The 14,262-nt window shown below is 36.2% G+C and overlaps 1 protein-coding gene across 6 annotated transcripts in view; it reads right to left on the bottom strand.

Moving 5' to 3' along the window:
- PRKCZ (protein kinase C zeta) overlaps positions 1-14,262 on the bottom strand; it is a 159,719-nt gene that overhangs the window by 36,854 nt on the left and 108,603 nt on the right. For all 6 annotated transcript variants that reach the window (XM_048824677.2, XM_048824680.2, XM_048824678.2 and 3 more), the window contains 4 exons: positions 13,033-13,085; positions 9,835-10,023; positions 6,537-6,634; positions 502-588 (listed from right to left, as the gene is read on the bottom strand). In XM_048824677.2, coding sequence (XP_048680634.1) covers positions 502-588; positions 6,537-6,634; positions 9,835-10,023; positions 13,033-13,085 — 427 coding nt within the window. The remainder of the gene's footprint in view (positions 1-501; positions 589-6,536; positions 6,635-9,834; positions 10,024-13,032; positions 13,086-14,262) is intronic.

The raw sequence follows: 14,262 nt of genomic DNA, 5'->3' as shown, positions 1-14,262 counted from the left end.
TCTCTGAAGCTGTAAAACTCAAATACTGGGCATCAGAACTGGATTTCTGAGCCAGTAAAATCTACATCAGCTATTCTAATGCAGTGCCAAGACATGTGTCTAATGCCAACACTTGCAAGACAGTACTTTTTATTCGTTTCTGTATAAAACTCCCTTAACTAGGTTCACCAAAACACTTAAACCCTATATCAGCAATGCACTTCAGAGAACTGTTAATCAAATATAAAAGCAATGACAGTTAGTTGTTCCTATTATCAAATGCTTTTTTTTTAAAACTCGTTTCCTTGTAGAATACAAAGATTATTTATCTTTCAACTGAACTGCTTTCCAAATTTAAGGTTGAGCTTTTTAATTTTTTTTAAACTTTCCAAACCACCTACAGCAATTTCCCTTGAAATTTTTATATTCTCTTGTTGTCATTTAAGATAATTCTTTTGTAGGCTCATTACATAGCACAACATTAAAAAGTTTATTACATTTATCAACGCATTAGTAAAATACCTTGCATGTTCTTCAGGAAGTTTTCTTTGCCGTTGCATATGAAACATGAGATCTCCCCCATTTACATACTCTATGACAAGGAACAATCTGAAAATATACAATACAATAAATGGATTCCAATGCAAGGAAAACTTTTTTTAATTCCATAAGACTGATATTTTTACTAAGGTCACGGCTAATATTTCACTCCAACAACAACAAAATCTAAAGTTAAAAATGTTCCTCTGAGTTGCCCTCTCAAGTAAGGCAATTAAAATTGTAATTACAATAAAAATTAACCATTTAGAAACAAAACAAGAGCATCTATTCAATTTATAATACACCCATGTCTGTGGTATGTAGATGACATATCCATAATTTAAAAGCATGTATAAGAATACTTCAATAGAAAAACACAAATGAAGAAATTGATTTGAGCTTAATGAAGGTGTACCTGCTTAACACTAGGTCTGAGTTTGGCATGAAGCCAACATAACTATCCAAACACATGAAAAGGATAACAGAGGTTGCTGAAAGTAACCAAGTACCATTGTGGGCTGTCAGTGTAAAACATCATTTCTTGAATACAGTATCAAATGTATATTTTAAAAGTTTAACTTCGAGATTGCAACGAAGGAATAAGATATTGTCACAGGAGTATGGCAAGTAGATGATAAATTGCAAAGCCAAAGGCTTTATCAAAAACAAATGCAGGAGCAAAATAGACAATTTTCAAATAACAGGACATTCATACTATAAAAGCATCTCATTTTAATGGCTATGTCTATCATATCTTATGACTGATGCATATTGCAATGGCAATTAGGAAATAGGGAATAGTATCATCAAGTTTTCTCCGTGTACTGCTACTGAATAGCTGTATTCTGAATGGCTTAGAAAACAGACTGTTAGATAAGTACATTTTAAACAAAATAGTGTAAGTTTAAAAAACACAAAGTTTCTCATTAGATGAAATTTTATTATTTGCCACTAAATAAGGATCAGTCATCTAGGAGTTTGGCACAGATCTACTTTGACAAATATTAGACAAAATACTGAATACTGTTTTAGGTTGAAGGTGGGTTTTTTTTTTAAAAATCAGGCAAAGACATGAAATCTGAATAGTTTCATATTTGAAAAACAAAGTTCACACACCCAGACTTGTTACATTTTTGATACATGTAAGACATTTTTTAAACCAACCAAAACACAAGTCAAAAGTAAACATATTTTAAGAAGACTAAGATGACTAGTTTTACTATTAATTTACCAGTATTAAAAAGGTCAGTAAGCACTGTAGAGTTTTGAGCATTAATGAACATACAACTATTATGCTGTTATTTGCACTAGCTTCTGAAAAGCCAAAACTGACACACTGAAGAAAGATGTCTGGAGATCTACATTTCTCTGAAGTGTAGAAAAACAAATTTATGTTTGAGCAAAGTAAAAGGGTTCTAACGATTTCAATCACACATGATTCACAACAATCCTCTTCCAAATAAAGTTTTAAATTGTATCAGGATCCTTATACGCACCCATAAAAATTAAAATAATTCTGTTTATATGCTGAATACAACAATCTGAGCTCCTAATGCCATGCTGGGAGAAACCTTCTAAATTCGTAGGACACAGAAATGCCTGGCTCCGTAAGGCCACCCGTAATAAAAATAGGAGTCTGATGAGTTCAGATGTGGCCATTTTTCACTAGAAATGGAAATTAAATTTGGTGCAGCCAACAGGACCATCTGGAATTATTACAGCTCTGTTCTTTGACTAGGACTTTTGCCACTAAAAGAATCTGAATATGAATAATCCCCCCCCCCAAATCCAGTAGCGGAAGCTAACAAATACACTTATTTTTTCAACCCCTTGTCTAGTATAGGATAAAGGTCCACCTTAATATGAAAAGAGTATGATCTCGTAACCTTGGGAAAACCCAATTTACCACCTCATAATTCAACAACTCATCCAAGTTTCATCCATTGGCATCTTAACCTGCATGCAATGATTCTCTACTTCATAGCACAACACAGTGTAATGAGAGAGGACATTGACTCATTTAATATGTAAGTTTCTCTCCAAAGCAAGACAACTGGCTGCAGCCTTCTTTGATTTTTGTTGATAAATCTGCATTGCTTATTACTTCGCATTACAGAAAGGCAGTATGTCAAGCAAGGACAGTGTTACAAAGATTTTGCAGGAAACTCCAGAAATGTATGGACATTTTGGAGATGGATGAATAAGCAGCCTGGGGTTTTTTAGTCTGATACATATCTTCAAAGACATTGCAATAACCATTATGGGTCCAATTCTGTAATATTCTACATAGTATACCCCCTGAAGTTAATGGCTGCATTATCAGGGCCTATTAGTAGCTTTTCAAAACTAGTTTTGCAATGCACTCCTCAAAACACAAGAGAAAATGCAGTAGGGGTAGGGAATCATAGAATATAAGGGTTGGAAGGGACCCCAGAAGGTCATCTAGTCCAACCCCCTGCTCGAAGCAGGACCAATTCCCAGTTAAATCATCCCAGCCAGGGCTTTGTCAAGCCTGACCTTAAAAACCTCTAAGGAAGGAGATTCTACCACCTCCCTAGGTAACGCATTCCAGTGTTTCACCACCCTCTTAGTGAAAAAGTTTTTCCTAATATCCAATCTAAACCTCCCCCACTGCAGCTTGAGACCATTACTCCTCGTTCTGTCATCTGCTACCATTGAGAACAGTTTAGAGCCATCCTCTTTGGAACCCCCTTTCAGGTAGTTGAAAGCAGCTATCAAATCCCCCCTCATTCTTCTCTTCTGCAGGCTAAACAATCCCAGCTCCCTCAGCCTCTCCTCATAACTCATGTGTTCCAGACCCCTAAAACACAAGTGGAATGATCAGCCATATGAAGAGACTTATTACACACTGGAGAGAAGATACCACTTGTGAGAAAATATGATCCATGCAAGCTCACAAGGTTAAAGAGTCCTACAGAATAGAAATATGCTGAGTGAGTGCTTCTTGTGAAAACTGAAGCTGCCTCAGAAGCAGCTTTTCTTTATGCACCCAATTATTCCAGAATTAAAAATTCTTCTCTCTACACCTTCTTTTCCCCACACACATTTGGCAAATTCTCCTCACTGCTCATCTAATTCTAAAATACATACTTTGTAAAGATTAACCACTATAGAAGAACCTATGAATTCCATCCAGAGAAAGCCCTCTGAAAACAACTCCAAATTAAGTCAAAATCCAAACTAAGTTAAAATCCAAAGCAAAGGACTGACCCCCTTCTTTTTGGAGACACTTAAGTAAATTAACTGAGTGTATTTTTTTAAGAGGCAAACCAGCTTGTCATGGCCCAATTTCAGGATTCTTTTTCTTGCAACTGCTATTGAAAAACTACAAAAAACTAAATGAAACCAAGACCCACATGCCCCTAACAAACAATCTGAATACATATCAAGAAGCAGAGCTTGTGATCTTTCACTGTTGCAACTGCTGACCTCTTATGCCCCCCGCCCCTTCCCAATATCTTGGTTATTGTGATCACAATGTTATCTAATTTAGACTGTGATTGTGCAAAGACTTACACATATGTTTAACTATATGTATGTGAGTAGTCCCTACTATCTTCATTGGGATTTCTCTTTGCAGGCTCAAAGCTTTCAATTTTAACCATCCATGTTAGGAAGCTACCTTAATTACTGGTTAAGGACTATGTGCACCTCTCTTACTGTAATAACAATAAATGACACCAATTCCTAACAGTGTAGGGAACTGCATTTTTTGTACTCTAAGGATTTAGTGACATCATCCAGGTAAGTAAAAAAAAGTAAAGTGAGAAATTTTCTTTTAAATTATTTCTCTAAGTATATACATTTATTGTAACTTTGTTATTGTTAAATACAATCTAAAATATATTTAAGATTTAAAGTAAAAATGGCACACAAAGCATTGATCTAATATTTAAAGGTGTTGCTTAGGGAAAGAAAATTTCTAATACCGGACTTAAACAGAGTTTATCCATGTTACTGTTTGTTTCCTGTGTGCCGATTACCAGCACTACTTGCACGTGAATAAGTTTGCTTCCTCACAGTCAGTTTCCTGCTTCCATTTGATCCTGCAGTGAAGTCATAATGCTGAATTTGTGACATTACAACAATACCCAGGACAACAGACTTAAGTCATAAACACAGATATTGGTTTCACTGCAGAATTAAAAAGGAGAAGCAATGCTGGGAGAAAGGACTAAAAACAACCCCAGCAACAAAAGCAGCACAGAAGAATACTGGACAAGTACTTTATATTTATTTCCATACTTTTTTTTTCTTCAAACCTGCTCCAATATGAAAATCTCCCAAAGAAGTGACATGCAAAGGACTTAACTAAACTCTGATTTCAGCCCTCTTCTTGCTTCTTATGATGTTTATAAGGAAGCCTGATTTTTTAAGAAGTATTTTCTCTGTTTGGTTTTTACATTAGTCATTCAGGTCTCATCTGTCCTGGAAGACACCATGATGAGACTGAAGTATTAGTGAAATGACAACATCACAAGAGCCAAGAGAGTGAAAACTTAGCAGCAGAAAGAGGAAAGGATATTAAAAAGGTAATATTTAAACAATTTTTGTTTGTTTTTCTAATCTACTACACTTCAGCAACCTTTTCCTTCAATTACTCAGGTGAGTGGTAATATGTATCCTCATACGTCCCATAGTCTCTTATGCAAAATCAAGAAAAGACCAGAGCTGACCTTGCTAGTATTTCTAAACTAAAACACAACAAAAATAAAGAGCTTTCGGCCACTTTTTTCATTCATCATAAAGCGACAAATAAAAAGGCAAACACCCCCTTTTTAATAACACTCTTTACAGGTGACCTTTGGAACTCCTTCTCTCTTCCTGGTCCACAATAACCCTACCTTACTGATCTTCAGGGCAAACTGAAAAGCCCATATATTTCCACTGGCAGTGAGAAAAAGAGAAGGTGCAGATCAGGAGGTATGTTTTTTGCTGCTGGGTCATTATGGTTACTGTGAACATGCTGATAAAAGGTTAAAGGGAGAGTTTCAGAGGTGATCCATTTCATGGCTATGTATTTAAGAATTGTCAGGGTGCACGGGGAACAAAGAAAAGGTGCTCCTTTTTAAACAGCTACGTGCATAAGCCTAAATAAAAATAAATCCCCTGAATACTGCACAAAATCTGCCTGCTTAGGTTACGCAGGCAGTCTACTGCATGCAACTCACATGAATGAATGCAAGGAAGTAAATCTTCCAAATATCACACATGTAACATTTTGTATGACTAGCATGTGTGTCAGTATAGCATTGAAGGGGTTATGGTACCCAAATTCAGCCATGAATAAGAATACCCTTATACAAGAAAAAGTTAACTGGAAACATCCATTATTCCAGCCATGCATATGCACTCCAGTATAATATAATTTCTCTTGATTTCCCCCCCACATCCCCACATTAAATACCTGCATGCAATAAAATACTGAAAAAATATAAATCACTTCAGTTTTTGCAGATGAGAAAAAACAATTCACTGATACTTGCAAGTAGATAAGAATTTATTAAGTATTTTCTCAAATGAATCAAAGTACTTTCTCAATCTGTGCTACGTATTTAAATGCCACAGTGATGAAAGCATAAAATAATGAACAGCTATATATAAAAATATTACTTCTCGATATATATGTAGGAACGGCATTTAAGTTGTCCAAATTAATTGCCCCAATAAATACTGTGAGAAGAGACAGTTCTTAGTGTGTGCTTTTTAAGACTGCTTGATTTTGTGTGTCCAGAAAGGTATAATAGAGACACAGCTAACTTACTACCCTAAAAGTTTGTCCATTTACATGTCTATATCTGAATGTTACTATACTATTAAATAGGCCACACCATTATCTTGTGTTATTTCTACAAAGGGCTGTTATAGTAATACTTTGATCCAAAGGTCTCAAAACACTAAGATTATACTCTCTAACCGCCATGGTTGCTTTATGAAAAAGCAGTTAGTACAAAGATCAAGATTTTCAAAATAAAGTAACTTCAAAACTTTCTTACCGACTTGTTGTTTGAAAGCACGAATGTAAACCAACTAGGAATGGATTACTGGATGCCTGTTCAAACACATGTTTCTCTGTCTGTACCCAATCAATATCCTGAAACAGAGTATTTGGAGAATCAGAACTACTGCTGGATACCCTGCTGTGGGTAAAGCCAGAAAATAAACCGTCAACATTTATAGTCCCATATATTTTATATATATATATATATATATATATATATATATATATATATATATATATATATATATATATAGTGTGTCACTGTTACAAACATTCCTTAAAAAAAAAAGATGGAAAAAAGATAGCCCAGAGAAAGTAATATTTTTTTGCTTCAACTGCTTGTCAGAGGTTTTCTGAACAAAATTTACTCATCATGAAATTTAAAAAACGAACACCACCTATGTGAAGTATTAATGATGTATTGATTCAAAGTGTCCTGAAGCAAGTGGATATCACATTGTAACCATTTGTGTCAGCTGGAGCTGCCACAATTTGCTTTGGTTTGGGTACAAGTCACGGAGTTTCACATGGTTTCTGTGATCAGCTAAACTATGCACGTGAAATACTGAGAAAGGAGACCACAAGCTACTGGTATTTCCCAAATTTAATAGATGCTAGGACAGCACTGCAAAACCAAAACCTATGGTAAAAAAATATCCCAAATCTGTTCATAAATGCAAAACCTAAAGTCTGTGTACTATAATTGTTCTCAGCATAGGTAAGCATTCCCCATGCCTGTTACAGCATGTATTCCACAATACTTCACCCCCTCCACGAATACCTATCAAGGAGTGACTGGCAGGAAACCTTGGGCATTGGTAGGCTTGAATTCCCCAGTTTCTAGCTGACCAACACTATGTCAACTCTCCAGTCAATCTGAAGACAACTAGGGGATATATACTCAGGTGCCCTTATGTGAGGTCCAGCAGGTAAAAGCTAGATTGCAACATCTAGAGAGCAATCTTTAGTGCTATCCTGTCAGGCCAAGCCCAACAACTGAGATCTCCATGGGAGCTGGGAATCCCCATCAAGTGTTAACATGTATTTGGTTCTGTACATAAAGATGTAGCCTTTGAAGAGGCAGAGACACGTCAATTACAGGCAAAAAATTATGTATATACAAAAATTAGTATAAACAAGCAATAGAAGTGTTTCCATGTCTTTTTTTTTTAAGCACCAAGTAAACTTTTCTTACAATGACTGTAAACCAAGCTTTGTGCATTGTGCTATTTCCATTGGAACAGGAGAGTGACACTGGCTAGTAACGATCAAAAAAGGGGGACATTATTCTCACTTCCTAGGCTAAGAAAAAAATCAAAAGGAACAGCATGAACAGCGTAAAGCAAATTAGATTTTAAAAATTTTCAGCTTTAACAACTGGTGCTTTGTGATAGGTATTTCTAAGTTGTCTTTCACATGGGTATAATAAGGTAACTTGGTAAAAAGACAGTTAATGAATTTTGTTTTTTGAAACTTATTACTTTTAGCCTGACAACATACTCTGAATGAGCATTCAACAGGATATTTCCTTTCGGTTCCTTTAACTTCAGTTCTCATTAAATCAGGGCGGGGGGGAGGGGGAGAGAGAAATCTGCCTCAACTCCGTTTTGGTGAAGATAGCCTTTGAATATTACTGTTACTACAACACTAACAAAGCACCAGCAGGTTCGATGCATTCTAAATTCACTGATATTTGAAAGACGAAAACATTACTAAGTAATGCATTTTCTCTACCATTGAAACACAATCAAATGGAATTTCCATCACTTTAGCTGTGTATTCATAAACTTCCATTTCTCATAGATGCTAGCTTGTAGCAAACAGCAGCAATTAGATCAAGTTTCTATGTTATGATGTGTGAGGACACAATCCAAAATAACTGACAGAATTTTCTCAGCTGTTTCTAGTTCTCAAAGACAACCACAAAGCTGACTAAATATTTCTCCTCACCTTTCACTGTCACCGAAAGAAACAATTGAAGAAACAAGAAATGTAATTACGGAGCAACTTTTTCTTATCCCCTTTTCTTGGTCACAAAAAAAAGAGATTGCAACACTTAGGCAAGCAAGTCTAAAGATAAAGAATCTAAGCAGCCATATTCTTTGAATATCAGCCTCTGGAACGTAACAAGTACAGCAACTAGTGAAATTGGTTACTACCACCACAGATATTTTTTTTTTTTTTTTCAGTTCTTTGCAACAAAATATTGCCTTCCAATGCATGCATCCGATGAAGTGAGCTGTAGCTCACGAAAGCTTATGCTCAAATAAATGTGTTAGTCTCTAAGGTGCCACAAGTCCTTTTCTTTTTGTAAACTAGTTTTCCAGTGGCCATGGAATTAACAGAGACTGCCAACTTAAAAAAAAAAAATCACAATTGTGTCTGAAAAATGTGTATCTGTTATAGCCAAAAGTTCGACTGCTAATATGGGAAGAAGCTACTGAAAAATATTTTCTTTATTTTTCCAGTTCATTTACTCAATGCATTTGTTATCAGTCAAATTCATGGTTCCCTCTCAATCTGTCACTCCCTACCTTACCGAAGAAACTATTACAGCACATTTTTAAAGCAATTAAAAAAAAAAAACAGGACATGCCGTTCATCCAGACTGAATTTTTTTTAAATTGACTCATGAAAAAAAAAAATCATGTTGATGTAGCCCCTTTTAAAAGCCAGTGATTTACTAAATGTGAAAAACAATCTGTAGTTTTACATTACATGTACTGTGTATGCGCACGCATGTGTATTTTATATACACACCCAAAATGCACTCTCAGATGATATATTTCTATAAAAATAAAAAATTATAAAAATGTAAGTTCAGCTCCCGTTACGAAGTTCAGAATTTGTTCATTAGTTTCTTCTGACACCCTACAAGCTGAAATTGGGAGGGAGGTAACATTTTGCTATCCTTTTAGTCGCAGATGAACAGACTATTTAATACCCAATGCTCTATTTAACCAGTAAACAAAAGGCTAGACTTTGAATAACATCCAGGTTTATTATAAATAATTCATTTGTGTTTTTCTAAAACTGCTAACCAATTAGTCTGTATTGGTTACTTCGGAGGTAGTGGACATTTCTCCCAGAACCAATCTGTGCCATACTTCATGTAGGCAGTTGATGCCACCAACTAACTTACCAGTCAGTGAAGCTTCCACTATATGACAAAATATTTGTTCAAAATTTCAGTCACATTTTTAACACTTTTTCCTTCATTCACCAGTTAGAACCAATGGCAATACTGAACTATGATTCAATTCAGCATTTTAAAATTTTAAACAGACTTTTACCTCATCATCATGGACCAATTCTTTTTTCACTACTTTCATGGCATAAATTTGATCATTCTTTTTTAACCGTACTAAAAGAACTTTGGCATAACTTCCACGTCCAATAACTCTGATTAAGTCAAAGTCCTGTAGTCCAAGCCCCTGAGAAATCTTAATTCCATCCATTCCATCAATAACTGGCTTGATATCCTGTATAAAGACAAACAGATACATATTCAGAAACAGCTGAAGTCTTCTTAACTAAGAACTGTTAGAGCAAACAAGCTTAACCTCTTAACAGAGTCAGGATTTGCTCAATGTGCACACTAGTCAAACACCGATTTGTCAAATAATACAAGAATGACACAGCCCTAAAACAAGTAGTAGGTTTTTTTTTAAAAAACCTTCCTTGGTATAATTTTTCTACTTGCTATTATGGGTGCCAATTATTTTTCCTCTAAGGGAATAGCTTGCTGAACATTTCATCTTAAGTAACATGTTTTTAATAAGAATAAATTCTGAATGTTCCCATATTCTGCAGGTGAACTGCTGTAGGACCATACATATCTATGCAATTATCCTCAGCAGCTCACCACACCATGTAAAGCGCCATTATACTAAAGTTCTATTTTGGCCAATGGTGGCTGGTTTGCCAGTGTCTGACATGCTGGTTGTTCAGAACAACCAGCCAGGAAGTCTAGCATGTGACTGAGCCAACAGTTCGTGGCAGACCTATCACCTAAGGTTATTAGATGCTCTATTTTTTACTGGTGTAACTTGCTTTTTAACATGCAAACCAGTTTCTACTTTTGTACAGTGTGCCTGTAGAACCCACTGCCTTGGAATCAGCTTTTATTTTATACAGATCAAAGCAGAAATTTACATTAATGGCCTAGAGGTGACAGGGTCTGTATTACATTACCAAATATTGATCCAGTCAGGTTCCCCACCTGGGAGTTTTTGTCTTGAAAAAGTGGTCAAGTTTAGGTCATGCTTACTTTATATGTTAAGCTAAACGCAACCACTTTTCCTAGTCAAGACAGACCCTCAGAGACTTAAATCCCAAGGTGATAAGAGTCCAAAGTCAGACAAACATATTTAAAATAAAAGTCCTACAGCAAGGTTCCTTTTCTGGTAGTAAATCAGGACAAGGGAAATAGTATGCAACTCTATTATTCACACAGTGGAAAAAAGTTGTGGGTCACTTATCACTCATTTCTAAGCATCAAGCATTTCCACTTCAGGTTTTCTGTCTAACTAAGCCCTAGAAATCCCAAGTATACATATTTTTAAATACTCATTCACAGGATTTTGGTTACAGCTATGTAATATTCATCCATCATGGAAACTCTTGGATTCCCTACTCTGGAAAATGAAAGACTATGACCAAGCAAAGAGGGTCTGAATTCAATTCTTGGATTGTTAGCCCTTCCGAGCTAGAGCTCTGTGTGAGAGTGAACAGTGTCTTGCACATTCTGAAAGATATGGAGATACATATTAATAAAGATCTAAGGAGAAAAAAAGATACAGAAACCATACTCTGCTAATTGAGTACATCTGCCTTGGCATGAGGTTAGGCAGTTTCAGGGTATGTCAAACACACTACAGCTGTAGTGAAATTCAAGTTGCTGGTCAGGACCATGCTGATTTCCCAAGAGTGAATATTTGTGGAAGAGATTTCAAAATGGAAAATATATTATTTTGATTGAAGCTTTATTAAAGAAGATAGAAATAACTATTTTGTCCCTTGGGGAGGTGTCTTGACATTAAATAAAACCAAACTATTTTGGTGACTGTAAATGACAGATTTAGAGACATTCAAAATCAAGCAGTCGGAAAGAGTTAAGCAAAGTACAGCATCTGTCTCAGTTATACCCCATTACCAATGTTTACAATGCTTCAACACATTTTTATTTCTATTTTTATTTGACCTCATACTACTGTACTTGTAGCCAGATCAAGGTTCTGCCGATCTATGGGAAGTGTTTATATAAGGAGTCTTGATCTAGGATTGACTGTTATTAAAAGAGATTGCACTGAGCTTAAAGATTCTAGCCAGCAAGGTTCCAGCATGCCACATCCTCTCTGTGCAGGATATGCTATTTCAGTTTAATAGCACTCATCTACAAAGGTGGAAAAAATGGGAACAGCTGATTAGGGTAGGGGCCAGGTGTCTTCCTATACATTAGTACAGCACCTAGCACAAGAGGACCTAAATTTTGATTGGACCTTTTGGTACTACTGCAATACAAATAACTATCCATTTCAGGTGCCACAAGTACTCCTTTTCTCATTTCAGAAAATGAGACTAAATTTTCTGTAGTCATCCTAATGTACACATTTTAGTCTCTCTGTGTTTACTTAAGATGATTCTTAAAAACATATATGATTGAAAGCATGGCAATCTATGCAATAACCAGAACCACTCATGTGTGAATTACTGGCAGTGGCAGTGAGTGTAGTGGAGAATAGATGGTGCAGTTTTGTTGAAAGGGAGAAACCAACCTGGTAATGCTTTGTAAAGTGCTTCTTTATTTTAAATATGCCGAAGCATTTTTAAAGCTATTGTTTTGAAGCCCGTCAGGCTTATTTAAAGTGCACTGGGATTTGTCAAAGTGCTCCAAGGGAATAACATTCTTAGTCTGCAGAGATGCTGCTAGACCCTCTACAAAAGAGCTAAAATATAAAACGTACGCATACATTTTTCTACTTTTATTTCTTCAGGGCCCTTTATAATTGGGTGTGTATTATTTATCTGCAAAATTTCAGAGCAAACCGGATAGTTAATGACTTACATTGTCAGTGACACTGGACCAAGATTCATAATTTTAGTCTGTGGAGGGGTGGCCTGAGGGTGATAAGCAGTGTACATGCATTAGAGAGGAGAACAGCAAAGAACTGAAATAATGTTAAACCACTGTAAGCTGCTAATTCAGAGGCAAGGACCAATAAATTGCAACCCTCAGATAAATCATAGTTGTTCCCCAATATGAATGGGGAAATAAAGTCCTTCACACTTTGTGATCGAGACAATATAAACAGAAAACAAAAGAAAGTCTGAGAAATCCATTAAATCACTAAATACTTGATTTTGGGAGACCCAGATTTCCTTTACTGGAAAAAAAGGATATACACAGTAAGAAGAAAACACTGCCTATAAACTATAGCTACATTATGCAGAAAACGTAAATATTAATTTAAAAATAATTTTTAAAATACCTCAGAGTCATCTTTAATGTTGTCATGTTTCCGGGTTGAAGGAATATAAGGTACTGCAAGACAAAGTGGATAAAGTGGATAAACAGAACAAGTAGATTGCCAAAACTATCCTGCACATAGTAGAAAAACCATAAAATCAGTTTACTTTGCCCCATGGGACATTTAGGTAGGATTTTTTCCCTTAGTTGTCATAATCTTGATAGCACATACTAAAGGTGCTGAAGAGGGGTCAACATTGGAATAGGGGAAGAGGAGCCTTTTGGCACTTAACAGTGAACCCTTTAACTTGCTGAACCATGTGTGACAGGCCCAGAGTGTCCTATCCAGTCCTCTTCAGTAGAGGAGCCTTGAGGTAGGCGTGGTTACAGACATCTTAATATATAAATAAACAGTCAGACACCCTAACCTGAAGGCTAAAGATCTCACTTTCTGTAACATACTCAGCTGCCTCTGTACTCCTTGCAAATGTTACCAAGTTCACTAGCAATGTATATTTATAACAAATTTACAAGTTGTAGGCTCTAAAATTTGTGAAAAAAACTACCCCAACCCACCCCCAAACCTTAAACACCTTTATACATTTCTACAGCACCCTCAACTGTGATCCTTAAAACGCTCTACAAACAGTAACTGATTCAGCCTTACAACCCACATTTTACATATAGGTCAACTGAGGCAGAGTGCATGGCAAGATTTTTGGGACAAGGACTCTATTACATGTGTATATAATACCTAGCATGATGGAGTCCTGATCCATGAGGCACTACTGTATTACAAATTATTAGAGACACAAGGTAGGTGAGGTTATATCTTTTATTGGACCAATTTACACTCCAGAGAAGTAGACTGCATCATGGAAAGGGCCCCCAAATACCCGAGGAGAATCTGCTTCAGTACAGAAAATACCCACTAACTACACACATCTAGTTGTCACCTATCAAACCACACTGGAACCCATACAGGGTATCAAATAACTACAACTCATATTTGATGGGGATCACTTCCTGAAAGAAAACTTTCCTAAACCCCCTCTTCTGGCCTTCAAACAACAACTCCCTAATCATGCCAATCTCACCATCAGACGCAAGCTCCCCACAGACCAGGACACACCAACTCAAAGTGGCATCAGACCCTGACATAAAAAACAGATGCAAAACCTGCAGACATACTTCACTGCTACAATGATCAATGCCCCTCAACACACCTTGCAAGAATCATATATCCTATACT

The sequence above is a fragment of the Caretta caretta genome, chromosome 18, assembly GCF_965140235.1.
Source record: "Caretta caretta isolate rCarCar2 chromosome 18, rCarCar1.hap1, whole genome shotgun sequence".
Classification (NCBI taxonomy): domain Eukaryota; kingdom Metazoa; phylum Chordata; order Testudines; family Cheloniidae; genus Caretta; species Caretta caretta.
Note: the sequence above shows the minus strand (reverse complement) of the source record. Positions and strands in the feature narration are given on the sequence as shown.